This window comes from Rhea pennata, chromosome 3 (assembly GCF_028389875.1).
Source record: "Rhea pennata isolate bPtePen1 chromosome 3, bPtePen1.pri, whole genome shotgun sequence".
NCBI classification, from domain to species: Eukaryota; Metazoa; Chordata; class Aves; order Rheiformes; family Rheidae; genus Rhea; species Rhea pennata.
The window spans coordinates 5,046,792-5,073,636 of NC_084665.1; the positions used below are offsets into that span (position 1 = coordinate 5,046,792).

The window sequence follows — 26,845 nt, forward strand, 5'->3', positions numbered from 1 at the left end:
AACTATTTAGTTTAAAGGTTAAGTAAAGTACCAACACTCCCTAATTGGTTGTAGCCTTTTCAGATACTTACCCTGTTAAGCTGCTTCAGACACGCTGTTTTTCCTTCAGAAAACATTTAGAGCCTCTTTCCGACCATTTTGTGAGTACTGAGGAACAGCAGTAGCTGTAAGGAGGCACAAGCCTTGCACAGGGAAGCCAGCACAGCATTAAGTTACAGAACTGCAAATGGCAGGTAGCAACAGTTCATAAACAGCTCGGTTCTTGCCTGGAAGCGCACACCTGTAGGTATTTTATCAGGATTCGCATAAAGTATCCAATATTTGTGTTTATACATAACAAAAATCAAGAGTTAAAATACACAGCCTCTGCTTCCATAGTGAATGGCAGTTATAAACAGGAACCAGTAGTTGATACTTAGTGGCTGCTAGCACCCAGTTCTAGAGCACAAACACAAAAAGAACACCTCTATTAAAGTCACACGGCTTTACTTAATGACAGTTGCACTGCAAACTATGAATTACTCAGTTAAAAAAAAAAAATCATGTTCCTGATGTTTTGCTACTACATGGAACAAGCCACTTCTATAAAAAGGAAAGCTACATAAACAAACAGACAAACAAACCAAAAGGCCAGCAGTACATTCCTTACTCACGGAGCTCCCCAACTCAGTCAGCAACATTAAACTGCAATACCAGTAGCCAAATGGCTTCTGCACAGCTTGCCTTTCTCAAGCAATGGTGTAAAACAAACAGAAGTCAGCCCGGTGGGAGGGGGCTAATTCCATACACAGTGATTACATGTATTTTGGCACCTCTATGAGAGTTGAAAGTAGTGTTTTGTTCCTTGCTGGAATTCATCTCACCCATCCAGAGACTGGCTAACAAAGTCCATGTCCGCTAGAGGCACTGCCTGAAAGAAAGGGGGGGGGGAAGTGATGAGGTGGCTGCAATCCTTAAAAAAAAAAAAAAGGCAAGGCCATATTTAAATTGCCACATGAGCTTGCTAAAGTATAAAATGCAGCTCTACCAACTAAAATAATTAATTTGTCATTATTCCTGGCTAAAGCTTGTGAACGAGCTGCCCATCTGCCGTTCAAAACTGAGAGGCGAGCTGTGGCGCAGGCCAGGGAGCCGCCGCTGCGGGGACGCGCTGCGCACGCTTCCTGCCAGCTTTGAGCAGCTCGCTCTGCCCCGGCTCCTTCCTCAGCTGCCGCGCGATACCGGCCGCCGCTTACTCGAACGCTACCGGCGTTCCCAGCCGAACCGCTCCCGTTGCGCTCGTCCAGCTGCAGCGACCCGCTCACTAACTCGCGCTGCCCAGGTTTATTTTTTTGTCCCCCCCCCCCTTCCCTCTCTTGCCACCCAGCTCACACAGCTGTATCTTGGTCACATAACTGCAGGCGGCCGCCGCGAGCTCGCCTTTGGTCTCCTCTCCCTTCGGCCTTTCCAAACATCAGGTCAAAAATAAAGACTGATTTACTGAGTGCGCTAAGCTAAGTGCTTTATCGTCCCACTCCTCCACCTCTCTTCCACTGCCACAGAAAAAAGGGCTGGCTCGCGCCCTCGCTTACCCGGTTTGCTGCTTCTGCCCGAGCAGCTCGTTGCCGCACGCCGGCGTCCTTCAGCGCATCCTCGCCCTGCACGGGCTCCATAGCAGCGAGAACTGACTCGTACAAGCGCGCCACGTAGTTTTCCAGCTCTTCTGATTGTTTTGCAATCAGATCCAGGGTGTCTTTTAAAGCTGGAAAAACAAAAAGTGTGGACTGAGGCAGCAGTAACATGATCATCTACCCTGTAAGAGCAATACAGAAGAGCCATTTGCCCGAGACACATTTTTGAAGCAAACTGACTTTAGGAATTCACCAGCTGATCTCAGTCCCTTCCAAGCGGGGGTACAACGTTACGGGGAGGAGCAAAGAGGGGCGGCTGAGGAGGCTCCAAGTTGAGACAAAAAATCTAGCCAAAGGAACTCCTCAAGGTGTGCTCAAAGGCAGCTACAGAAGGCGGAAACTTCCCTCGGGGCTGCGTAAGCAAAATTCCTCCATAACGCGAAGCCAGACTACAGCTAAACACACCTTTGCTGACCGTACTGAGGTGGTGGTGGCCGCAGCCAGCTGCTCGCAGGGGTGTCGCAGGGGCGCCCCACTTCCCTTTCCCTTTGGGCTCTCGGGCGCGAGGGGCCCCGGAGCTGCGGCAGACTGTCCCAAAAGAGACGCCTGAGCTGACTGTACGGCCCTTCCTTTAGGGACACCCTGCGCAGGTACAGGCGCAGCATACGCCAGCTCACTGGAGCACCCAGGTTTCAGAGGGCAGATGCCACCACCGGCGTCACCGGCTGCGTCGCCTGCCAGCCTGCCGCGTCCCGCCCGCAGAAACGCGCGTCCCCGCCGCCGCGGCAGCGGCGCGCTCCCGCTCACCCGGCGAGCTCGACGCCATGCACTCCAGCAGGGCTTCGCCCCTGCGCAGCACGCTGTCCGTCAGACCTCGGTGGTCAGCCACGTCTCTCCTGAGCTCCTGGGAAGGCAAAGGGGCGGCGCCGTCCAGGAGCGCTTCGGGAAGAAGAGCCCGCGGCGGGCGGGCTGCGCAGCCTGCGCCGAGCGCAGCCCGCTCTCCAACCGGCGCGGGGCAGGCGGCACCCGGGCCACGGGCACCCGCCTTTGACTCGGGACGTTCGGGCTGGCAAGCGTCGCCCAGAGCGAGCACGCTCCCCTTGCGATTAGTTTCTCAGGCTCAGAGCGGCTAACGGGCTTGCAAGAAGCGCGTCGCACGCGGAGATCGCATCGCCTGCGCCGCGGGCCGGCGCGCCGAGCGGATCGAGGCCGCGGAAAAGCAGCTCTGCCCTTGGCACCGCGGGGGAAAAGGGGCAGCTGCGGCACCTACCAGGTAACGGTGCACGGACGCCGTCACGCTCCAGACGCCCGGCGCCGGCGGCGTCCACTTGTCTGCGACGTCCGCTACTTCGTACAGCCAGCGAATCAGCTCTTCTAGCTGACAGCAAAACATCTACTTAAGGAATAAAAACAAAAGGCGTCGCTTATCTGCTTCCGTAACGAAGGCAGCGGCGGCACAGAGGGAGCGCGGCCTCGGAAAGCACCTGCCGCCGCGGCCCTGCTCTCCGCGGGTGCCGGCGGGATCCCCGCCGCGCTGCTCCCCCGCCGCCTCCGGCGAGCAGCCGGCCCCCGAGGCCGACGCACCCAAAACACACACGCTGAACCTGCCAGCTGGCGGGGGGAGGAAAAAGAAAATAAACTTCTAATAAAAGTTCAGGAAAGTGCCACCAGCTCTGCACTGTCAAAAAAGAGGGGGGGGGGGGGGGAAAGAGGGGAGGGAGGAAAAGAGGGGAGGGGGAGAGGAGGAGAAGATTAAAAAAATATATATATATTCCTATCCAGCCCACACGTTTAAAAAAAAGACAACTTTGGCAATTTTTGGTTTGGGAAGGCAAATTGCCATATTAATTTATTTTGCATTAAAATGCAAAGAATTCGTTTATATTTGTTATTTGTTCATACCAGCTCCTGCTGGTACCAAGCGTGATGGGAGAAAATGCATGGCGGAGGCCCTCCTCTGCGTTTCAGCACGGCTGCGCCCCAACCTCAAGCCCTCCCGACTACCGTTGGGTGGACGCAGACCGTTAACAGGGATGCTCCAGACCTGGGAAGGGCAGGGAGGCTGCAAGACCTTTTACTGCCAGATGTTCTTGCTCCATCGAGACACTTTCTGCTCCGGTGAACCGCCCTGCATAAACCACTACCAGCCGCCAGGAAACAAACACCACGCACACGACACCGGGAAGACGCGAGAGCGAAATGAGGCACGTTTTACGCGAGATCTTCCCAAAACGCAGTTCGATTTCCGGCCTCAGCCTACCTTAATGCACTGTGCGAGGGACTCGCGGCGCTGGCCCGCCTCGGCAGGGGACCCGCTGAGCTGCGGCGCGCTCAGGTCGCTCCCGACGGCGGTGGGTACACCAGGCCTCCGCAGAGCATCGCTGCGGCGCCGGCTACGCAGCGCAGCGGCTTCCGCGCGGCGCGGTCGCCCGCCGAGCGGCCCAGCGCCACCTCCGCTCCCCTCGCTGCCTGCTCCGCCGAGAGCCGTCGATGCGGGTGAGAGGGGCTCCTTGCTGTCACCGTAACACGGAAGACTTTGGCGGTCTTGCCCAGGTGTCCTTACAGTTAAGGAAAGATCAGAGAGATACTGAGCCAGACTTTCCAGTTCCCTGAGTCTCGGGGGCAGCGACAGGAATTCTTCATCACCTTCCCACTCTTTCCTTAGGGGGAGCATTTGCACGGTAGGTAAAAGCTGATGAGTGCTTTTCCCCTTGCCGTTGTAACTTGAAAAGCGGGTCTCCCTGGTACACCAGCTTCTCCCAGCCACGTCAGGGTGATCAAGCAAACTTGGCCCAGCTGACTCCATCATTAAATCCTTATCAAAACCTCCAGAAGCACCTGCTTTGCCAGCAGAGGAAGCAGTTTTTGCAAAAGGTGCTTTTGCAATAGGTGAGGGTTCATAGTAAGATGTATATCCTGAACAGCCTGGTTTTCTAGACCCTGGGGTAGAGAGTCCTTCTGCAGAGACCACAAACTCCTTGTGCGGATTTTCTCGGCTTCCCTGAGCCTGCCCACCTTGGCCGCGCATGCTGGCAGACGTCAAAGTGCCCTCGGGAGACACAGAAAAGCTGTCCACATCTATTCCCGAGTCCTGGAGGAAAGGCTCTGGCATCTTCCCAAGCTTGTATCTCGGCTTTAACGGATAAGCATAATCAAGCAAGGCCTCGTATTCTCTATTAGGGTCCCAGTGAGGAGACTGGCGGTCTGGAGACGGGGGTAACGAGTCAGGTATCGCGCAAGCCCAGTAATCAGCCTGGAAGGACGACATCTTTCTCACACGCTCCATGGTAACCCGGCCATCGAGGAGAGGACTTAACGGCTTGCGCGCACGTAGCAGCCTGTCTTCTGTCAGGCTGGATTGATGGTGCAGGTCCCAAGGGGTGATGGCTGCAGGAGGAGGCACGTCCACGCCGGCTGCGAAGCTTTGGGATCGCTTCATCTCCTGCTGCTCGCAGATGCTGTTTTCTTCTAAAGACAGAGTGGAAAAGCTTGATCTGGAATGGCTCCGGAGGGTGCTCTCAGGGCTGAGGGTGGTTTTATTAGGCAAGGACCCCAGGGTGGAGGAAAAGGGGGAGAGGGACCTGTGGCTCCACCGGTGGGTACCAATGTCATGACGGAAGTCGGACATGCTGGTTTCTTCTGCTGAGCTCTGCTGGTTGGGAGCGCTGGAGGCCAGCTCTGAACAGCCCATTTTCATCTGCCCAAATGTCCAGGGACATGGGAAAGGGGGTGGAGAGGGAGAGAGAGAGACAAAAAATGAGGCACTTTAATTCATTAGTTCCAACCTCATTTTACAAGCTCAGCAACAGCATACTACACTGCAAGAAAATCCCAGTAAAGAGGACTGGGAAGAACATTTCTGACGCTCTAGGAACGCTCAGTACCGCTTGTGTTTCCCCCCCAGACAAAAGGCCCCTTTGTGCGGCCAGCGGCACCGGGCTACGGAGATAAAAGTCCAACCCTGGATCTGCTGTAAGGAGCGGCTCGAACGCGAACTCTGCTCCTGCTGCGAAATCGCAGGCAGTTCCTCCGGGCCCGGATGGGGACTGTTTTTAAGGAAAGGCATCTCGAGTACTTGGAAGGCTGCGTGAGTCACCCGGCAGCAAGAGCCACTGCTAGGACGTGCGCGCCGAGGGCAGGACGTCAGCCCAGCCTGTTTACTTCTCCCGGCCCCCGAAACGCGGTCCAGGCTGCCCGTCCTGCAACGGCCGACGGGCACAAAAGACGACCCCCCGCCACGGCGCGTATCCTGCCGGGCCTTCGTCCCCGCAAACAGCAACAGCAAAAAGGGCAGAAACAGAAAAGCAGGCTCCGCAAAACGCCCGGCGGCCTACGGGACCGGGGCTGCGGGAGACGGGGGGAGAAACCCTCTGCGGCGAGCACCCGGCAGAAGCCGCTTTTTCCTTTCTACGGCAGGAGCTGCCTTTCGGGCGACTTTCCAGCTCCGCGGCAGCAGCAGGAACCAAGGCAACACCCAAGCCCAGCCCCTCCGAGGCCGGGGGGTTAAAGCTCCCCCCCGCTTACGCCTTCCCTTACGGGGGCCCACGTAGGCTGCACGGCGTCGCAGCGGGCTGCGGAAGCGAGGAGCCTGGTTCGGCCGGGGTGCCCGTGCCCCGGCCCGAGGGAGGAGAGGAAAAGCCCCCCGTAGCTTACTGGGCGGAGGAGGGTGTTTGCCACCGACTCCCTCCAAGCCACACTTCTCTCTCCAGCCGGCATTTTCCTCGCTGCCGGGCCCAAAGTTAAGCAGCCTGTGTTTTTAAGCACCTGCATTTTCATTGCTTCTCCCTCCTGCTCTGGGTCTTTCTGGTTTATCTCACCATGTTTTCAAGCATGAAGGATCTAGCAGGACAACAGATCAGAGAGATTCATGCTTTATTTCTCTGCTACAGGCCCCCCCCCTTTTAAAAAAAAAAAAGAAAAAAAAAGTCAGACATGTCCCCCTGTCTCCAGGCCTCTGCTTCCTTGGGACAAATGCTCTCTCCCTTGCTAGGCTGCAGCCCAGGCACACAAATCCCCACCTCGTTTGGGACCTCTCGGTGAAACAGCAGCTCCAGTAAGTGAAACCCTCTCACCTGGTGCCCTCCTGAGGAGGGCAAACCGTGGGTAACGTCTCGGGAGAAACCCCCGGCAGGGGCCGTTCGGGAAGCGAGCGGCTGCCTCTGCCCGCAGCCTGCCTCCACCCCGGGCAGTCGGGCCGCGGGCGCTTCTCCGCGGTAGCCTGAATCCCTCCGGGTGACGCCGGCGGCCGCGGCGGGACCAGCTCCGCTCACGGCCGCGCGCCCCGCTCCCCGCGGGGAGCACCGGCCTTGCTCCGCGTCCGAGCGCCGTTCCCCGGCGCGGGGCGGTCCGTCCCCACGTCCGCGTGGCTCCAGCGGCCGCGGCGCCCGGCCTCCGCGCTCGGCACGGCTCCGGAAGGCGATTTTTCTACGTCCAAGGCCATTAACGCAGCGCGTCCTCCGAAAGACGCCGCCGAGCCTGGGGCGCTCTGAAATACAGAAGACAAGTGGCGACTCTCCGTCCGCTCCTCCGCCTCCCCTCCTTGGCGCACCCGCTACGAAACTGGATACGTTTAAAGGCTGGGAACTTAAATACGTCTGGAGGCGAACCCAAAAATCCTAAGAGCGCATCTTTGCAGGTCAAAGCGCAGGAAAGGACAAACCGGCCTTCCCGTCCCACCAGCATTTGCCCGTTTCTGCAGCAAAGATACAAAGATACAGTTAAAGCTTTTGCTGCCCTGAGCACAAACCAGTGTTTTGCACCCGGCTGGTAGGGCACAACCGTCTCCTGAGCTATCCGCTCTGACAAGCAAGCGGACAAGTTAGGCCACCAGGCCCAAACGAGACATCGTTAACTAAGAAGTAAAGCACACGTTAACGCGGCCGAGCCCTGCAGAACATCTGGGTGGATTTTTTTTTTTTTTAGAAAAACGCGCAACACTGAAAATAGAGACCTCACAGAAGTGAGGATACCAAAAATTAAATTAAAAAAAAGGAGGGAGGAGGCTATCAAAACAGAAGTCTTTGGGCTTAGCTTTGCCCAAGTGCTCAATGCCCAACTGTTTACGAAACGCAATTAACGGCCCGGCCGCTCGCTCACCTGGCAGCGCGCTGTGGAGCGGGCTGCACGCTCAGGCCCACTACACTTCCCAACAAAACTTCTAATATTAAGTGTTTTTCTTGAAGCCGGAGCCCCATAGGTACACGTGCCCCAGGTGCTCAGCCTTCACTAAGAAAGACCCCTAATGGCACAAACACCCTAGAAGAAGAAAAAAAAAAAATCTTAAAAATAACACAATCCTTCCAGGCCAGTTTTGGCAATTTTTGAGGCTGCTTCAGGATTTCCATGAATCCCGAAGCCTGAAACGCTGCTCGCTTTCTTCTCACCTTGATACACAGCGAATGTAAAAGAGCCGTGAAAAAGCTCAAACACTTTTGACGCCAACGCAAACTGCGACACCCAAAGCCCGTGTTTAAACCCTTGACTGGACGCAAGGTGGGCGCGACGCGCGCAACCTCCCCCCTTCTCGGCAGTCCAAGCAGGGAGCCTCCTGCCTCCGTCGGCGGGGAAAGCGATAAGCAAGGCCAAACGATCTCAGGCGGCCCCGGCGCGCATCCAGGGCACGCGGTCAGATCGGTTATTCGCTTGCGTCGGCAGGCGCTGCCGGCGCTCGGGCAAAGCCCCGGCTGGCGGCTCCGGCACCGCAAGGGGATGCTCCAGCTTGAGCAGCAAGTCCAGCCTGGACTCCAGCGAGGAACTACAAATATATATACGTGTACATATACATATATATATACATATATAAAGGAATCCAAACAAAAAGCCAAAGAAATCTAAAGAGGTGCTAAAAACGAGCTAGCAGGCTTCGCGTGCGGGCGGCCGAACGGGCGCCGCCGGGAGCTGCCACGCGCCGACTCCGCGCCGTGGCCAGCTGCAGGCACACATCTGGCACGGCCGCAGCGGGCTGTTTTCACCGGTACTGACCCAGGTGGAGCTGCACCGGCGATGGAAAAGGGAAGCCAGCCAAGGGGGAAGATCAACAGCAAATTCAACTAAAAGAAAGGGGGGGGGAGAGAAAAGGAGGAACCGCGACAAAAGCCAGTAACAAAAAGCAATAGCAGCAGCACAGCTCAGATGCCAGCGACCTAAAGGGCTCGTGTCCCCTGCCAGGCTTTGGGTCGGAAAAAAGGAAAGGAGGATCCACACGGCTGCCGGGGCAGCGGCAGAGCCACCTCCGGCTGCGCCTCGCCCAGCCCTGCTCCTCGCTCTCAAAAGCGGATCTGTGCACGTCCTGTACGCAGTACTACCGGGTAATACTGCGTACTGCTAATGCAGTAGTATTACACTCTTTTTCCAAAAAAAAAAAAAAAAAAAAAAAAAAGTTGTATATCCAAACAGAAGGGTGTGGTAGCTGCAGGAAGGTTAATTAATAAACCTACCTCTGCTAAATTACACGTCGTACGACAATACATTGTAAGAAGTTTATATATATATATATAAAATCTTGCTTAGCAGAAGATGGATTTCTGACATTAACAGAAACAGTTCCCCAAAATACTCCAGGAGTCCATGTATATTTTACGGAGCCAGCATAGCACGCGTGCAGTTCCTTCAAATATTTATTGTTCGGGTTTTAACTACAGTAGTCTCCTAAATCACAAGAGGTAACACTGTTATTCTTTTATCTTAATCTACTAATTCTTGATCTGTTGATTATTATTATATTTAAATAATAAATAAATATTTAAATATTTATTATTATTATTATTCTATTAATCTTAACTGATTCCCATTCACTCACTCCGCTTTTAGAATTAATTTCTGTGTTTTGTCTAAACAGACAGGCAAATAGGTATTAGCAAATCAAGTGCCAAAAGGTTAAATCCAACTTACAGGTGATTAAACGCTCAGAAAATCCTCGGAGATATATTTGTTTCGGCGCGTTTCGGCAGAGAGCGAACGCCCGCGGCGCCCTCCGAGGCGCCACGACCCTTCCCAGCGCCGGGGCGCGGCGGCCGGCCGCTCCGCCGAGCCCTCCCGGGGCAAGGGCTGGGGCCCGCCGCGGAGCGGAGCCCAGCTCAGCCTCTGACTTCATCCCCTAAAAAAAAAAAAAAAAAAAAAAAAAAAAAAATCCCGCCTCGTTTTCTACGCGATCCGCTCCCGTCGTTAGTACGTATTTATAGCACGCCAGGCCGGTCACGCAAGCACACGATCCGCTCGCTCAGACCCTGCCGCGCGCGCGCTTGAGGCTACGTTTATACCCTGCCCGACAGCACACGAGCAGCAAGCCACGGTTACAGTAAATTCAAGAACGAGCCAGTCGGTACAAATCTTAACAGAGGGGAGGGCTCTGGCAGCGCACAGTGTAGGGCACAAACACCTTTACAATCAGTTTTGTTGTTGGGTAGTCTGTTATTCAAAAAAAAAAAAAAGAAAGAAAAAAGAGAAGAAAAGCTTAACATTTAAATTATTAATATTAAATTTAATGTGTGCCGATTAACGATTGGCTTTGGTACCTCTTTATTTTCAAGAAGATTCTGCACTAAAGTCAAAGTGATGTTGAACACTGCTGTTTCCGCCAGATTTAGTGGCTTGAGTCACATGTCATTCAGCTCGATCAAAACAGATAAAAATATACATGTAAACTCACCCTTAGATCTGAAAGGCGCGTGTTAAGCGACATAAAAAAAAAAAATCCACGGGCCACAGCTTGCCTGCTATTTTTGCAGCTGCACGCAGAAGCACGAAGGCGCTGCTGTGCGCCTCGAGAACGCGCGCTGCCCTACGAGCACAGCGTGAAGTCCCGCGTGTTCCCACGTCGCTGTCAGCTCCCATTTTCCAAGAGCGGAAAGGGCGGATGCTCCCACTTTCCAAAAGCCAATCCCTGCAACACCGACTTGTCTTCCCGCTTTTCATTTCAGTTTCTGTACGGACTATCTGACTCAGGAGGACGGGTTCATGCAGACTTAAGAAGCTAAAACAGAAGCTAAAAAGAGACCAGGAAAGCTATGCACAAATGCAAGTCACATCCACTTATTCCAGAAGCCCTAAGGGCATTCAAGGGAAAAGGGACATTGCAGCTTTTTGGTACGTTTTCAAGAGTCTCTAACTTAGTTTCTGTTCAGAACTTCTGTTCGCTTCAAGGGAGGTGGACATCTGACCCCCCCAGGGTGCAGACTGCACGGGGAGCTCGCGCGCACCACCGGCTCGGCCAATAAATTGTACCCAAGAAGAGGCTGAAAGGCAGTTTCTCTAAATCTTCACATTATTCCTCTTCCTTCTATTAATGCAACTAGGTGAAATTCCAAACGGCATCTAGAAAATAAGGCTTTCTCACCATTTTCCGGTATAAATAATGCCAAAATTCAGAAGTCCAGCTGTCTTCTTTGCCAATGAGACATCAAGACTAAACCTCAAGATGGGAAGAAGCAAGCTTCAAGCCTCGGGCAGGACTAACAACAGCAACCTGGACGCAGCTCCCGAGACGGACACGCTACTGCGGCTTCAGCCGCACCGAGGACTTTCTGTCACCGTTAAAAATACAGAGAATCGCCCCAAACTTGCATCCGCACCCGAGCACCCAGCTGCCCGACCGGTGACGGAGCTGCACAGAAACCACAACTTTGGCCTTTTCTTAAATAAAAAGATGAACGAGAACAATGAAAGTTTCATTCGCTGCAACAGGAGCTGGCGCAAAGGGAGTAAGGGGATCCTCGGGAAAGCGATCCTTGAATAGCCTTTTTTCTGTAAAACGGAAACTGCCTGCCAAAGAACTAGCACAGAATCACGGTGGAAACCAGAGCCCTGCCCCAGCAGGGCACATCCCGCCTCCAGCGGGTATCGCTTGGCTCACACACTTCGGCCAAGCCCACAAAGCCGGCACCAGCATTTCCGTCCCCCGCGACAGGCCCGCAGCAGCTTTACAGTGGGTTTTTGTTTGCTTTTTATCACAAAAAAAAAAAAAAATCAGACCTGCAAAATCTTTTTTTTTTTTTTTTTTTGCTTTCTTTCTTGCACTCTTTCCTACAGAAAAGCCTTTTTGTAGCTAAAAAGTTGCCCTAGTTGCTAACAAAACAAAACAAACTAAGCAGCGGAGCCACGGCCCTGTTGCAGCTTAACACACACTCCTCCAGGGCTTTGAGAAGCACTGAATAACGTCTGTATTACCACAGGAGACGCAGACAGAACATCATTGTCCATAAAAGCACATAAAGGCGAACTGTTTTTTTTTAAAAAAAAAAAAAAGGAAAGAAAAAAGTTCTAAGTCTCTGCCAAAAAAACAAGGAAAAAAAAAAAGTCAGAAGTCTCCACTGCAAGCGCACGGGGCGGAAGCGCTTTTGCCATTTTGGAGAAGCGGCACAGCTGCCGCAGCAACAGTTCAGACCCCGGATCTCCCCCCGCCCCCGCAGGGAAATAACCTCCGAACTGGGCTGAATTTTGCAAAATTAGCTACGTTTTGCATAATTTGCACTCGCCCCTCATTCCCCCCCTCGCCAGCAGGCCGGTCTGGGACCAGCGGATCCGTGATTTGGAGAGCGGGGGAAGGAAAACTGCTCCCGACCCTGCAGCACACCGGGCTCCTTCCTACCTACCGCCGAGCCGAGCCGAGCCGAGCCGAGCCGAGCCGAGCCGAGCCGAGCCGAGCCGAGCCGCCGCCGCGGCCCCGGGCGGGCCCCGCGCCCCCTCCCGCCGCCCTCGGCCCGCGAAGGCCTGCGGCCACGCCCCCTCCCCGCCGCGGCCAATCGGAGCGAGACCCGCCGCGGGCCGCTACAAGCCGGATTGCTACGTTGCGGCCACTCGGCCAATGGGAGCGCTCCGCTCCGCTCCGCCACGCCCCCTCCCCGCCCTTTCCCGCGCCCGCGCCCCCGGGGGACCCGCGCCCGCGGGGGATCCGCGCCCGGCGGCGGCGGCAGCGCTCTGCTTGGCCCGGGGCTGGTGCTCGCTGCCTGCTGCCGGCTCTGCGGCGGGGCTGGGCGGGGGGAGCGCAGCCCTCCGCGGCCGCGGTGGAGCTGGAGCGCGGCGCAGGGCTGAGAGGCGGATCGGGTGCGCTTGGGTGTCATTAAACACAGCCGGCTGGCCGCGTGCTGGGGTCCGCGGGCGAAATCCCCTGCAAGAAATGGAGGCTGAGCTGTATTTTGCAGGGATTCTTGGGCCTTAGTTGCGTATTTACAAATGCAGAAACATACAAAACCACACATATAAATACCCATACATATATATACACACACATAGACATATAGACACACACATATATATAAATATATATTTATGCTGAAATCTGGCTTAGAAACCAAGGAGTGAAGTTTTTGCTTAGGCTTTTTCAGCTGTATTGCAAGCATCACATGAAAATAGCTGTCTAGTGTACTGCCCAAAATTAATGATTTCTTTCTCCATTGAGATGAGGCTTGACTTTCTCTAGTTGGTTGAGCTTCATCTGGTCTGCCAAGGGACACATGGCAGGTGCCTACAACAATTTGGCTGTTTTTTTGTTTTTTGTTTTTTTGTTTTTTTTTTTGACAAATGTTGTACAAGTAACCTACCCCATAACCCTCTGTAAAACAGCAGAGTGATTTAGCATGGGAAATAACTTATTCACAGTCTGGAAAGCTTTCTGCTCCAGGAATTACATTTGTAATAGGAAAAGTGGGTAATTGAATGTAAGAGCAGTACCACATGCAAAGCACAAGGGAGTTCATCCACGCAGCCGCCCTGTTACGCTCCCCCCGGAAAAGGCAAGGGACATCCAAACGCCTGTGCGCTCCTCCCAAGCTCTCTGCAGCTGGCCTCGCATTAACCCTGGGGTTGCCTGGCTGCTGGTGCACTCTGAGGCACCTCTTAGCATTTACATTTTAGCCAAATACACAGGGAACGACTTAATGAAGTAAATAAAATGCCTTACTGCCTTCAATTAAAGACATGAGAAGCCCCTTCACAATCAGCAGGCACTAAATACTGAGTCCTGTCTTGTACATAGACATAGCTCTAATAGCATGAGCCCCTTTTAACAGCTTGCTTTAATGTTAGGATGGTTCCTTTTGTGCTTTTTATTGATCTTCCTGGGGCCAGCCCGTGTAGAGGCAACCTCAGTCCTTTCTGGGCATAAACGCGGTGGGATGTTTCTGCTCGTAGGGTAAAAGAACATGCGCAAATTGAATTACACGAATGAAGATCCGTCAGCAAATGGATCCCACCATGTGAAAAGAGAAGCTGGGTCCAGATTGCTAAGCAGGACACTCTGAAGCTGAAAGGATGAGCTCCCAGCTGAAGACCTTCCTCCCACGTAAGAGCGGCAGGCTCTGGTTCAGCACCAGGCTCCGAGCTTGCCCGGGGCTTGGGCTTTCTGATGCCAGCTGTAGTAAGGGAAAGGCAGCAGGCCTTCAAGCAGCCGAGGAGCTGCCTGGGTTGGGTCCTCAAGCCACCGACTGAATCACGCTGCTTAGGGGGTCAGACTCAGCTGGAGGAGCGTAGTTTCGTGGATGACGCAGCCTTCCCCTGACATGCTCGGAGATTTCTGGCACCACGCTCCACAGAAAATACCAGCCTCCCCCAGTTTTCGTCCATGGGCTGCCTCTGGTTTTCAGCTGCATCATCTCTTCCATCATTACGGTTTCTTATGCTTATTTCTTAAATATCACCAAGATTTCCTAGAGATCAACCGTAGCTCTCAAAGCACTTCACAGATGACAGCGGTGTCAGCTTCAGCCTGTGAAGGAGCTGTGGATCAGACGTGTCTCAGGTTCGCTCAGCAGGCAGGGCGAGGAATATGACCCGAGTATCCAAATCCCTGGCTCGTGCTTTAGTCTGCCAGCCACGCTCAGCAGCCCTGCAGCATGCTCCGTCCCCGCCACCAGTTTACTTTATGGTCCAGATTCCCAGCTGCTATGAACTGCTTTTATTCTCCTGACCTCAGTGGAACTGGCCCGATTTACAATCTGGGAGGATCGGGCCTTTTGTCACTAGAGAAATAGCGTGGGAGGATCTTTTCCAGGGCTCCTTCAAAAAGTGGAGCTCTAAGGCTGCAGCATGTTGTGGTAAGGCACTCAGAAGCACTTACAGCCAACTCAACTGCACGTTGTCTCTATTCCTGTACGATAGTTCTATATTTGGTGTTTCTTTGATGAATGTCTATGGCAAGCCTCCTAGAGGCTGCACACCCCCCTGTCTGAGATGCATGCTTTAAGAGTCAGCTTTTTACTGGAATTCATGCAGGAAAAAGCCAGGGCTCTTTCCCTGTGAAACAAACCCCATCCTTCAAAGTGTTGTTTGTTGCTTATTCTCCAGGGAGCCAGCTGTCTGCCATGTTGATTTCAGGCAAGTCAAAAGGCTGAAGCAGGCATGGATCGGTCATGATTCATACCAAAGTCTGGCTGCTTTGAGCTGTTTAAAATTACTTGCAAGCTGCCAGCATTGTTCTCTGAGCTGAACAGCACTCCTCTGCAATCTGATCCTGCCCAGGAAAGGTTTGCATCCGCTTCTGCCTTTGATCAAACAAATGCCAGGATGTCAGCAAAAACAGCCAAAGCCCTGCAAAAGCTTTCCTCTCTCCCCTTAGGTTCATGCTGAGAGAATGTCAATGAAAAAGGTGGAATAAACTGGTGATCTAAAGGAGAGATTATTCAAAAATTTCAGGGAAACAATACTGATTTTCATTGGCTGACACCTGGCTCCCCTTTTAGGAGTTTTGCTCAACAGCAACTGGCTTAACTGACCTATATCATAATGTCAAATCCATCCAAACGTCTACCCAAGATCATGCAGGACTGGCAAAGACTAATACGAAAGTTTTACTGCTGATCTGATTATCTCAGGATTCTTTTAGACTATGCTTTCCTGCAAGAAGTTTCTCCAGCAAAAAGGAATGATTTAATCCAGTCTGTGGATGACAACACTTTAACAATAATCCTGATGGCTACAACGTGAAGCAGTGCTTGCTTATGATCAGATTTGAAAATGGTGTACTTCTAGTATATTGGAAGTTGGGATGGCCAATATGTTAGGTAAAGGAACATTATCCTGGCAAGACTCCATTTTCTTCAAAAATCCCTGCTTTCTTGGTGGGAATATCAAGGTTTTTGTTTGGAACTGGATCTGCCAATAGCACTAGCTGTATATATTCAGAGTTTCACTATGCCCCAAACTGATGATGTGTCGTTATCCAGACACTGCCTGGAGTTTCCAGCACTTAGTTTGTAGCTCCTTTCTACCTTGAATGCGCTCACACTGCAAGCCAGAAAGTTAATACTGTGTGATGAAACCTGAAGCCTGGATGTGCACCGTATGCTCTTGTGTAGTGTTTGCACCACCTTCAGCATTAAATTTCAGTCTAACAACATAAATATTTGGGATGGACGAGATGTCAGCAAATGCGGGGCTTGTACCTGACCGCTTTGTTCCCAGAGCAATGTTAGCAGTATGAATAGAAGATTGCAGTGGAAAAGCAAACTGGTCATAATCACTCTGCCACTCCTTGGCCAGTAGTAGGGCATCATCTCCGGGGAGGTTTTACCTGCATTTGGAAAATTATTCCATGTATAAAGCTGGGTCTCAAACAGCCAAACAGTTAATATTGTATGCAAGCCCTTAGTTCACCTACTTATCTTTCAACATTAGGTTACATTGAGACAGGAAGGAGTTGGCACAAGCCTTCTTTCCTTCTCTTGGCTACATGAAACATTATTCCTCTCCTGTGATAAAATTGCTCTAGCACTGATCTATAAAATACCTTTATTGCATGCCAACAGCACCATGTTCCTTGTTTGTTAAGGCAAATTTGGCTGGCAAACTTCCTCACATGAACTTCTGGGCAGGAGTTGTCTCTGTACAGAGCGTGGTATTGCTGAGGACTCTGGTCACTGCACAGGGTCACTCCGCCCAACCTCTCCTGGAAGGTATTTGCAGGGCAGCTGTCAGCCTGATCACTGCTGCTAGCAGTCAGATGGTTCTGGTGATGTGATCATGAGTTTTGTTACTAACCTTGACATTAGCATCAGGAATCCTTCAGAGGAGACATCCTATTTGGGCAAAATGAGAAGTTATACTTTCTACGAGTTCATATTACTAAGATTCCTTTCAGAAAGTCTAGGAAAAGGCATATATATACTGCAGAAGGCTAGCAGAGGCTCTCTGCTAGAGGTAAAATAAATCCATCGAGCAAGGCACCCCTCTTCTGCAGGCAATGTTGTCGGCTCTATTACGCTTACAACAAAGCACTGCAATCATTCTGGTATTCTCTGAACTCCCCAGCAAGGGGAGACAGACAAGCGTGTGAAAAATCACAGGGCTCTTGGGGCAGAAAGGAATTGTAGGGGATACCTCCTCCATCTGCTCCCCCAAGGCAGGATCAGCTCTGCCATGTCATTCCCTGCACGTCTAACCTAGCCTGAAGAACCTCCAGTGATAGCGATGTTCCAGTCTCACCAGGCAACGCTGCCATTAGAGTACTAGGTTTAACCTAGATTTTCCTTGCTGTTATTGAAGACCATCCTTTCTGTAGACACGTTACCATTTGCTCTGGACTTTGTAGCAGCCTTTACAGACCTCTAAATATACCAATACATCGCTCTCGGCCTTCTATTCTGTAGGAAGACGACCTTCCCTTTTGGTAGAACACAACCTTTCCTCAGAGATCAGCATTTCCACATCTTGGACCACTCCTTTTGTTCTCCTCTCTTTAGGACACATCTGTTTGAAGCTCGGCACCTAAACTTTGTCCGTAACTCCAGTGCAGGCCTGGCCACGGCAACGCAAACCTAATACAATAGTCCAAGCTGTGTTTCTGTTTGGTGTTTCTGGTATGTTATCTGCCTTTTTCACAATGCAGGACATTTGGCACCTGCTGACTTCTGATTTGCCACAACTTCCTACTCCTTAATCCAATGTTTCTCATCAGTATTTGTGTGGTTAATTATTTTCACCTAGCCTATTTCTTTGCAGCCTCTGTTTTTCAGACCCTCTCTCAGTTTTTCCGATGTAGCTATGAATTTCAGGTCAGCCTTTCTACGTGTTTCCAGACCTTCTCCTCCAGGTGGGACCTTCAGATTCAGTACCAACATTTGCATGACTAACGAAATACTTACAGTCCTGGACCTATACCAGGCCCCTGGGAAATCCAGTCTTCCAGCTGGACAGTTACACTAATAATGTCTGAGTAACAGATTCACTTCAGCCATGTTTCTTTAGCTTGTTTATAAAGTCATGAGAAGGCTCATCAAATGCCTACAAACCTTCCCTCACTCATACTTTTAGATTACTGTAGCTATAAATATGCTATTACTAAGTCTTTCCTTTTAAAAAAGAAAAACTTTTTTCTTTTCTTTTTCTTCTTGATTTTGGAGAAGAACTGGAAAACATGATTTGAGGTCCCCCAAAGCAGCTGGCAACTGAAACATGTAAAACAGGATAAATGAAGAATAGAGAAAAATAGAGAGGGATATCTATTTTAGTATCAACGTTGAGGTGCAGGGAACCCCAGTGCTAGCAACTGGGCAATTGCCGTTCTTTGCCATTTAATTGCTCAGCTGGATAGAGCAGCAGGATTTAGCCCAAGGAAAAGGTCAGCAAGTAGAAGTTGCATTTCTCCTTTCTGGCCACACGATGTACCCATCACTCCATGGACAGCTTGGCAGGACAGCCAACAAACAGTCACAAAAGCAGGTGTCTACTTTCCAGTTTTCCTTATTCCCCCAAAGCATCTTCTTGCCTCTATTCAGGTAAGAATAGCCAGCACTGTCACCTGTTCAAAACCACCAGCCAGCTGCGGATCAGGGCTAGGTGTTTTGGCATAGACAAGGATGAATGGAAGGGAATTGGTGTGGCCCATACCTTGCCTTTCCTCTTGCTGGATGAAGGCTACTGCTCCTGTGAAATAAAAAGGGGCCAGCTGGTCAGGAAGTGGCGGCAGTTTCAACCTATGCGAGTTGTAACAGGCAATGAATAATTGGGAAAATTGTAATTCTTAAACATGAGGTTTTGCTATAACTTTCAGTGGGGAACACAGGGAACTTTTAAACTCTAATATTTTTTAACTTTTTATTTCTAATTGCTAGGATGTATCGGCCTTGTATTGGTCATCTCCTGGTTGCCTTGAGCAGAACTTAGACACTGTTGGAAACCAGACCGGCATTCTGCAGGAACCAGCATAGAGACATGTAAAAGAAATACTAGGATTGGTATGAATAAGTGTGTAACAAGCATCAGAAGAAATAGCAGAACAAAGGTTAAAAAAATGGCTTGTATTGATAACAAAGGATACTATTCCCAGCAAAAAAAGTGGGGAATGTGTTGTCTTTTTCACGGCCTGGAAGGCCTGTACACTGATAAGAGTATAGCACAGAACTCATTTGCGGAAGATTGCTTTCTGATAACAGGAGGGAGGCAATGGAGTTGCAGCATATCACGTATCCTGTTCGTTCTTCTGGTAGCCTACTAGGAAGACAGACCATACCAAAGGACCACTACGCAACAGCTGTTGATACCTAAAGATTATTAAAGGTCTGGTGAAAAACTAGTTCATAATCATCAACCAAGTGGAATATAGGAGATTTAGTGAGGATTTGACAGCCAGCATCCTTTGCCCTATGTGTTGCACATAAGCAGCCAAGGCCAGACCACTTGAACACATACATTTTGTTGCTTGTGAGCGAGCAAGTGAATGAAATCTATGAGAGTGTGAGTGGGCAAAATCAACTTCCTTGGAAATTCTGTAAATAAATATCATATTCCTCTTCTGTAAGATCTTGCACTGAGTTTGATCACACCAGTTTCCTACATCAGCAAGAATGATACAGCTAAAAGAAGAAAAGCCAGTGCCTTAAGGAAGCTCAGTGAGTAAAATTACTACAGCTAAAGATGAGCTACCAGGTAAGCCAGTCTTAATCTTAACAACTCTCCTGCTCCTGGTTGGGCCCTACTCAGTTTGAGGGATTCAAGTTACAAATATTCGTAAACCTCCCTCCAGCTCCTGTAGCTACAGGCACCTCCATCTAATTACACTGTAGTACACTGTGATGAAGAGAATCCGGATCTGCCTTATTTTGTGGCACAGTAATTACAGTAATTTAGATAGCATTTCTGATCACGATCCTGCGGAGATGGGGAACTCCTCTTAGGTAGGCCTATGGAATGGCTTTGTGTTGCATCTGTGGTCTAGATTTCTGAGACAGTTTGTAATTTGTCTGATCCTGGCATGTATTTTGACAAACCCAACTCTTATGATCATGAAGATAACTTCCAAAACATGAAATAAATTCCACTTGCTACCCTACCTGCCTGGTCAAAAAATGTAAATATCCTCCTTAGCATGATGGCTTTACTCTGACATCTAAGAGCAGCAAGTTAGCTGTAAACATGTCAGACTATTTTTCTGATGATCGCAGCTCACAAGACTCTGAAGAGGTACAGCACACCTTTACATCCATTTGAATGCTCATAAAGGGAAGATACCAGACATTTTCTTTTCAATAAGCTATCAAAAATCCACGTATCTAAAAGATGACCTAATTATTAGTACATCTATACCACACAACCTGTTTGACCCGAACCGATCATTTGACAGCAGAACAAAACAGTGTTGTCTTTCAACTTTTAAACTAGCTCATATAGCACTTCTCCATAATTATACCAATCTTAATCAGGACTTTAAAAAAGACTAATGCTCCTTAGCCATGGTTGGATTTAGTCGACAAATACCGTATATTAATTTACAGCAATTGCAGCTGGTTTGGGTATAAATTTCCCTTTAAATGCTGTTCTTCATGTGAACTAAGTAAATATGTGTAATCTGCCTTTTTAACTCATAACTAGAGCTTTTTAAAAGGAAGATGTGGGGAACACTTTCCTCAAAACCTTCTCCCTTTTACAAAAGGATCAAATGTGGAGACTGGAAATTATACGGCCAGATTGTAAGGTGGTAGTAAAACCAGAATAAAATCAATGAATTTTAATTAGAACTTATTTCAACTTTCAACATTTTGTTGAAAATCTCATGAAAAGCTGTATCTAGTTTAATTGACATTAATGTCTAGCAAGCTATAATAATGTCTGGTGTGAGCCAGCTGGACTGGATCTAGGGCTTGACATGAAGGATCTCATTAAGGACAATAGGATCTTTCCACAGTTTCCACAGGTCTCATAAAGCTTCATGTGTTTCAAATGGCGAGGCACTACAGATCTGACACTCGATCACCACTCACCTCAGAAAGTTTTGGGAAACTTGCTTATTTTAGGCAGCAGCTGTCTCTTTATGCAAAGCTGCTGACACTCGAATGGATAGTGACTAAGGTGCAAGAGCGCTTCTCTGTCTTCTCGATGGACTGGAGTCCCTCCAGGTTGCTCTATGGTGCTTCAGCAGGGAAGCAGGAAGACAAAGACATAACCTTGGGATCAGATGAGCATTTGGAAAATACAACCTTTGTAGTTTCATAAAATTCAAACATCAAGATGCAGTATCAGTCAGAATTTTTAAGTCATACACAGATAGTATGCTTAATCTGAAAATTATTCAAAGTATACTTCTGTGCAAACATGAAGCAAATATCCTCAGTCTATCTATAGAGAAGTACTACTATCCCTACAGTGAAGGAAGGAAACAAGAAAAAAAAATGGTTAAAGATTTGTCTTCTTTATTCTTGTGCTTGCATTCTTGGATATTTTGCACCCATGCCTATTAGTTCTGGGATCAGAACATAATGCTTGAAACTTCCAAAATACATATAGATAGTACTAGATTTTTTTCAGGATTTGTGATACCGTGTTGTATGTCTCAGGATACAATCTACCCTACAATCAAGCTTTTAATGGAAGAACTGCATCAAAACTGTTTCAGTAGCTCAATTCCGAAACCAGCACACTGATCAGACTTACTACGTGTGTCAAGTGCAAATACACCTAGCCAGTTTTGGAGAAGGACTGGTTATCTATGTATAAGGCTTGGAGAAATGCTACACTAAATAAGATGTTTCACAGGGATGGGGTAAGTGGAGTAATTTGCAGTTAACCAGTGGCACTGGCCTGCTGGCAAAGCGCCCAGTTCTGGGAAGGTGAACCCTAATCCTGAGCTGCACCATTCTCTTTCAGGGGCATTCCCAAAGGCGTCACGGAGAGCTCACTAAGGTGACAATATCAGAACAGGGCCTGAAATCTTGGTCCAGTAAGACGTCCGGCCACCTAGGCAAGCCTTCATCTAGCTAAAAGGCTAGGTCTTCTCCAAACAAAGATCGAAACATGAATTCTGTTTGGGGTGATTTTTATTTCAGATTAAGCAGCTACATAGAGAGACAAATATACATTTCCACGAGAGAAGAGAACAAGAGAGAAAGAATCATATTTGTTACTGTCCTAATGAAACATCCATCTCAACCTGAGCCACATGACTGTTTTCTGCCCCAGCAGGCAGGGAGACTTGTTATGCCTAAGGGTGCACTACGCTGTAAACAGATCAGTAATATCTACCCCGGGGTCGCACACCCACCCAGACATAGCAGTATGGTCCTTTTTGCATGTGTGCACATACATCTGTTCTTGGTAGATAATAAAAAGACTGAAGCAGAGTCACATGGATCAAACCCATAGCTTTTAAACAGGAACAGTTACAGAAGTTCACAAGGAACAACATACCCACATGGCACAAGGTACTTTTGCAATGGAGTGGTTACTCTAAGTGCATTCAGCATGAGGTTTTATCTAAAGGCAGATACTTACGTATCAGTGATACTGAATTGTACTGGAGCAGAGGGCAGTGAATTTCAAAGTTTATCTGTGCATCATTTTATTAATTAACCAAATTTTTTAGCATATAAAAATACAAGAATCCTCCCTCCTAATTAGAGAAATTTGTGTTTATATAGAAAGAAAAGCACACATACACACATCAGAGGCAGACTTGCTAACAGAGAGTTTATAGGATAAAGAAAAGAAACTCACTTTCCCTGTCATATGGATCAGGCTCTAGTCTCAACCAGGACATCATGTTCTCCCTTCTTCCCCAGGGATAACTGAGTCTCTCACCTTTGGTGCATAGTTATATTCAAAAGCCAAACAGTGACTTTGAATTTTGCCTGAAGGGAACCAGGTCAAGGCACCTGTAACAGTAATAAGGCAGATTTCATAGCTCTACTCCAGAAGGAGACTCCTTGTGCCTTAGGGGTGGTCCTGCTGTCCCTGAATCTAGAGGGCTAATCGAAATCTTCATCCTCACCAAGGTGTGAGTGAGTCACGCTCAGTTTGCCAAAAACAAGAAGCAATTCAGAAGAGGAGAAACATCTCCCAGTCGCAGAGGTACACTCAGCTATTCTTACTGCTGCTCATGGTCTCCATCCAGCACAAGACATGCTTTGTGCATGACATTACACAAGTGTAACCAGGATAGTAACACAAAAAGTCTAAATAGGACTATATCCTTAAAAGACTGGAAGATTCAGAGATGCAAACACACTTCCTCCACACTGGTCCTCAGGGTGGTAATATCAACAGAGAGCCTGTTGTGCTCTGTGTTGCAGAGCCAGAACTGGGTTAATTTGGTCACAACTATTTGACTTATTAAAGTGTAAAATGCCATTCAAGTATTGCCTTGAAATAGTTTTTTTTCAGCCCAGTATTTTCCCAAAGTAGAATTTATGCCTTCCCTCCATTACAACAGGATGTGAGATACTGCAGCATGAGGGAAGGCCTAAGGCAGCTTTATGTTTAATCCATGTACCACAGGACCCTGGTCCTGCTGCTGAGTGCCACGGTCTGGTCAGACTCCAAGGACGAGAGCAGACTCTGCAAGTGGGATACAAAGAAGGGATGCCAAAACAGAAATCAGAGAGCCTTTCTTCTGCATCAAACCTGATCACCTAGAGAGCACAATCTTCTTGTGAGAGCAGAGCAAATGCCAATTCAGAAGAATATTGAGAGTGTGTAAAACACCTCTGATTATAGCCAACAAGCTTTAAAAATATTGCTTTACTGCTGTATTGCTTGGCATTTTCAGGAACATTAGCTTCCTGCATATCAGTGAAGGCCTTAGCCCATAAATTTTGTACCATTCCTTCTGCTTCTTAAAAAGCTACAACACATACGAGTCAATATTGGGGGTATCTTTATGGTTAAGCACAAGTCTTTCAGTGGGAATGTATTCCAGGGGGTTTCAAGTATGTGTAAACAATTTCCTTGCAAAAAGCCTTCAGTGATTTCCCTTGGTAATTTTGTTCTGTAATATGTAACAGCAGCTAACTTCATTTGTACCTACACGTCATATGCAGTTCAACCTCAGTTACTAAATGCATGCTTGCAAAGAAACATGTAACTTTGCTCAGTATTGTTATCAGGAGGAACAAGCAAAAGCTGAGGATTATCTAACACCAAGTTGCCTGGTCTCTGTGAACTTTAAAACCACTCCATTAGCTTTGCATTACTATAAGATTGACTAAAAACTCATTTCCTTGCTCTAGTTCCCATCAACAGCCCTGCTTGCCTTGCAGCCAGCGTCTCTGGCCTTTTGGGAACTTTCAGCCCTGGGCAAGACAAATACGAACCTTTCCTGAGCAGGAAATACAGAGTTGGTGCACTGAAACGTTCAGACCCATCAGCTCCTGCTGCTGCTGAGATCAGTGGTTAAACCTAAGTGAGATTTCATTGCTATTGAGGATCTGCTGACAATGTGACAGATTCAGGGCCCCTGCTAAGTAACCATACAATGGACTCTTCAATGAAAAAGAGATTTTCATTTTTTGCTTTTCTATTAAGAAAATCAATTCTAGAGGAGTGATAACTCATCCACACTTCTCCTCTTCCATGCACTCCCCCAAATGGAGTGATCAGCCTGTCTCATTCCTAAGCAGTAAAATACTTCCTGCCCTAATACTATTAATAGCATGGTATCAATACTCAAATATATTTATATAACCCCAGATGTTAATTGTTTAGGGGGGTGATATCAGCTAATGATGGCACTGGCTTCAGAATTCATGAGGTCTGTCCTAGCCTATCTGGTGACTTCATGTCACTCAGGAAAGCATCCTTTTACCTTTCTCTGCATGTATTCACTTCTGCATCTGTGAAATGGTGCTTGTCAGTAACAAATGTCTGTAAAGACCCCAAGCAGAGAATGAATACTGTATGAACATTAATTGCCCAAGCAGGTGCTCAGATGTGAAGACAGAGAGCTATGGGAACCAAGTAAGGCTCTTGATCAGTTTTCATCAGACTTAAAATATCCAGGGACAACTGTCTCAGTGTGTTGCCCAATGCTGGAAAAAGACTAAGATCATTTATTTGCCTCACTCCTTTCTTTCCTCCCTGAAAGAGAAGCAGCAAGTGAACACAGCTTTCATCAATATGCTTCCACAGATAACGAGATCTTTTTTGCCCTTTGAGAATAATAACTACCATGCATTTTGCTGAGGAGCATTTGTCCCAGCTATTCTGCACAGAGTAATGTGGGTCAATCCGTGATCCTGAACTGTGCCGTTTTTTCCCTGTGGTTATGGCAAGCAGCCAGGAGCAGCTTATCAGAGCCCCACGCTGGTGTGCTGGGTGCTTAGCTGTCACTTGGTGACAGTGTGCTTTGCAAACAGCATTCAGTCTGCACCTCTCCCTGCCCAGTGTCAGTGTGCAGGGATTTGCGTGATTGCTGCTACATGCTAGACAAACGTAGTCTCTGACGTTACGCCCAAGAAAATGCCAAGGAAAAGATGCTTCCTTCAGTGATTGAACTTATTCTGTATCCACTCATCTACTCTGTCCTCCGTGATGCTCCCCCTGCAACCTTAACTTCTAGCTCTTCCTTCAGATATGTCAGGCAGATATATCAGGCAGACGTAACAGGGCACACTGCTCCTCTACTTGACCAAATCACACCCCCTTTTTGAAACGCAACCCACTCCGACACTAGCTTCTACTCTTTCCCAGACTTAGTGCAGCAAATATGTACATTTGAACAGATCACTCCTTCCTTCTGTCACACAAGGAATCATTCACATCGTACCTCAATGCAACTCTAGACTTCATGACACATGCTTTAGTTATCTGAGTGCTTTCAGTTTTTTGTTCATTGTTATTTAAGATTTACTGCTCTGTGTCTTAAGACTGTTGATTCACTATCCTCCACATTATCGCCTCTGAGAGACAGCTAAGTATCTGTAACCTCCACTTACAGGCAGAGGATTTATGTGACCTGCCTAATTCTATGCTGCTCATCAGTCGCAGGATCAGTCACTGCAGGCAGGTCTGCAAGTGATTCTGAACTGCCATGGCCCAGTTGGGGCCATGGATCTACGATCCATGAAGACGTCACATTTTTCTATTGGTAAGTTTGCCTTTTGGTATTCTGCTTTCCTACCTGAGGCCTATTGCTTGCTCCTTGTGGGAGGCTCAGGAGAAAGGAAGATGGATTCCAGCAGAAGGCTGTTTTCCAGAGGGCTGCAGGAGTGTGCTGTGCTAGCAGGGGATCAGGAGTGAAGAGTCAACACACATTTCTGCCGAGCCCCAAAGCAGCAGTGTTCACCAACACTACGGATCTTTGCTGAAGGAAGCTGTGTTTTTGTACCTTAGGCAAGCCCTCAAGGACACAGCCTACAATGTATGCGGGATGGTCAGCCACAAAGACATCACGGCCTTTTGCTCAGGAACTTGAAAGAGAAAGTCCATCCTTCAACAGCAGCCTAAGTGCCTCAATTTTAACTTCTCTTGCTGTAAAATATACAGACACGCATGAGAGAATGCATATGAGAATGGTCTTACTGGATCAAGGCCATCTCTGGCAGTGGACACAGCAGATGCCCAGGGAAGAGTGTAGGGACAAAACAAGCACATATGAAATCTTCTTGCCCCATGCATGCTTCTTCTAGCTTCCCATCCTTCCAGCTCAGAGTGCTGTCTGTAAGGGCAATATCAGGACTGTCCAGAAAAAATTAAAGCAGAGGTTCTTTTAGCAGCTGACTTGGTATTTTGTCTGGCTCCACATTTCCACTATGTGTAAAGGACCCACAATGCACCTAATGCTGTTTGGCACATCACTGCAGGAAGAGCCCTGTCTCACATTTGGCCCTCGTTTGTTCTCAAGACAAAAGCCATTCTGACTGCAAGAGACATCCCAAGAGGGGTTTAAAGTCCTTTGCAATTACTGAATCTTGCAGTGCAATTACCAGCACACCAGCTGAGGCTCAGCTGAAGCTCAGTTCCTGGGAATAAATGGATCTTTATTCAAAAGACCCTAATAGCAGTCAAGTGTTGGCACTCTCCATTGCTCTCTGCAGCCC

General features: G+C 48.8%; 1 protein-coding gene across 4 annotated transcripts; it reads right to left on the reverse strand.

Moving 5' to 3' along the window:
- Positions 1 to 469: 469 nt before the first annotated feature.
- Positions 470 to 12,269, reverse strand: CEP68 (centrosomal protein 68). Of its 4 annotated transcripts, none has more exons than XM_062571422.1 (6): positions 12,200 to 12,269; positions 3,871 to 5,307; positions 2,881 to 3,003; positions 2,418 to 2,514; positions 1,572 to 1,741; positions 470 to 910 (listed from the first exon to the last, which is right to left on the reverse strand). In XM_062571422.1, the coding sequence occupies exons 2-6, from the start codon at positions 5,305 to 5,307 to the stop codon at positions 860 to 862; spliced, it is 1,878 nt and encodes a 625-aa protein (XP_062427406.1). In that variant the 5' UTR covers positions 12,200 to 12,269; the 3' UTR covers positions 470 to 859. The 4 variants fall into 4 exon arrangements, with proteins under 4 accessions (XP_062427406.1, XP_062427405.1, XP_062427404.1 ...); XM_062571421.1 differs by lacking the exon at positions 12,200 to 12,269 and adding an exon at positions 9,501 to 9,694; XM_062571420.1 differs by lacking the exon at positions 12,200 to 12,269 and adding an exon at positions 6,375 to 6,668.
- Between the last annotated feature and the right edge of the window lie 14,576 nt (positions 12,270 to 26,845).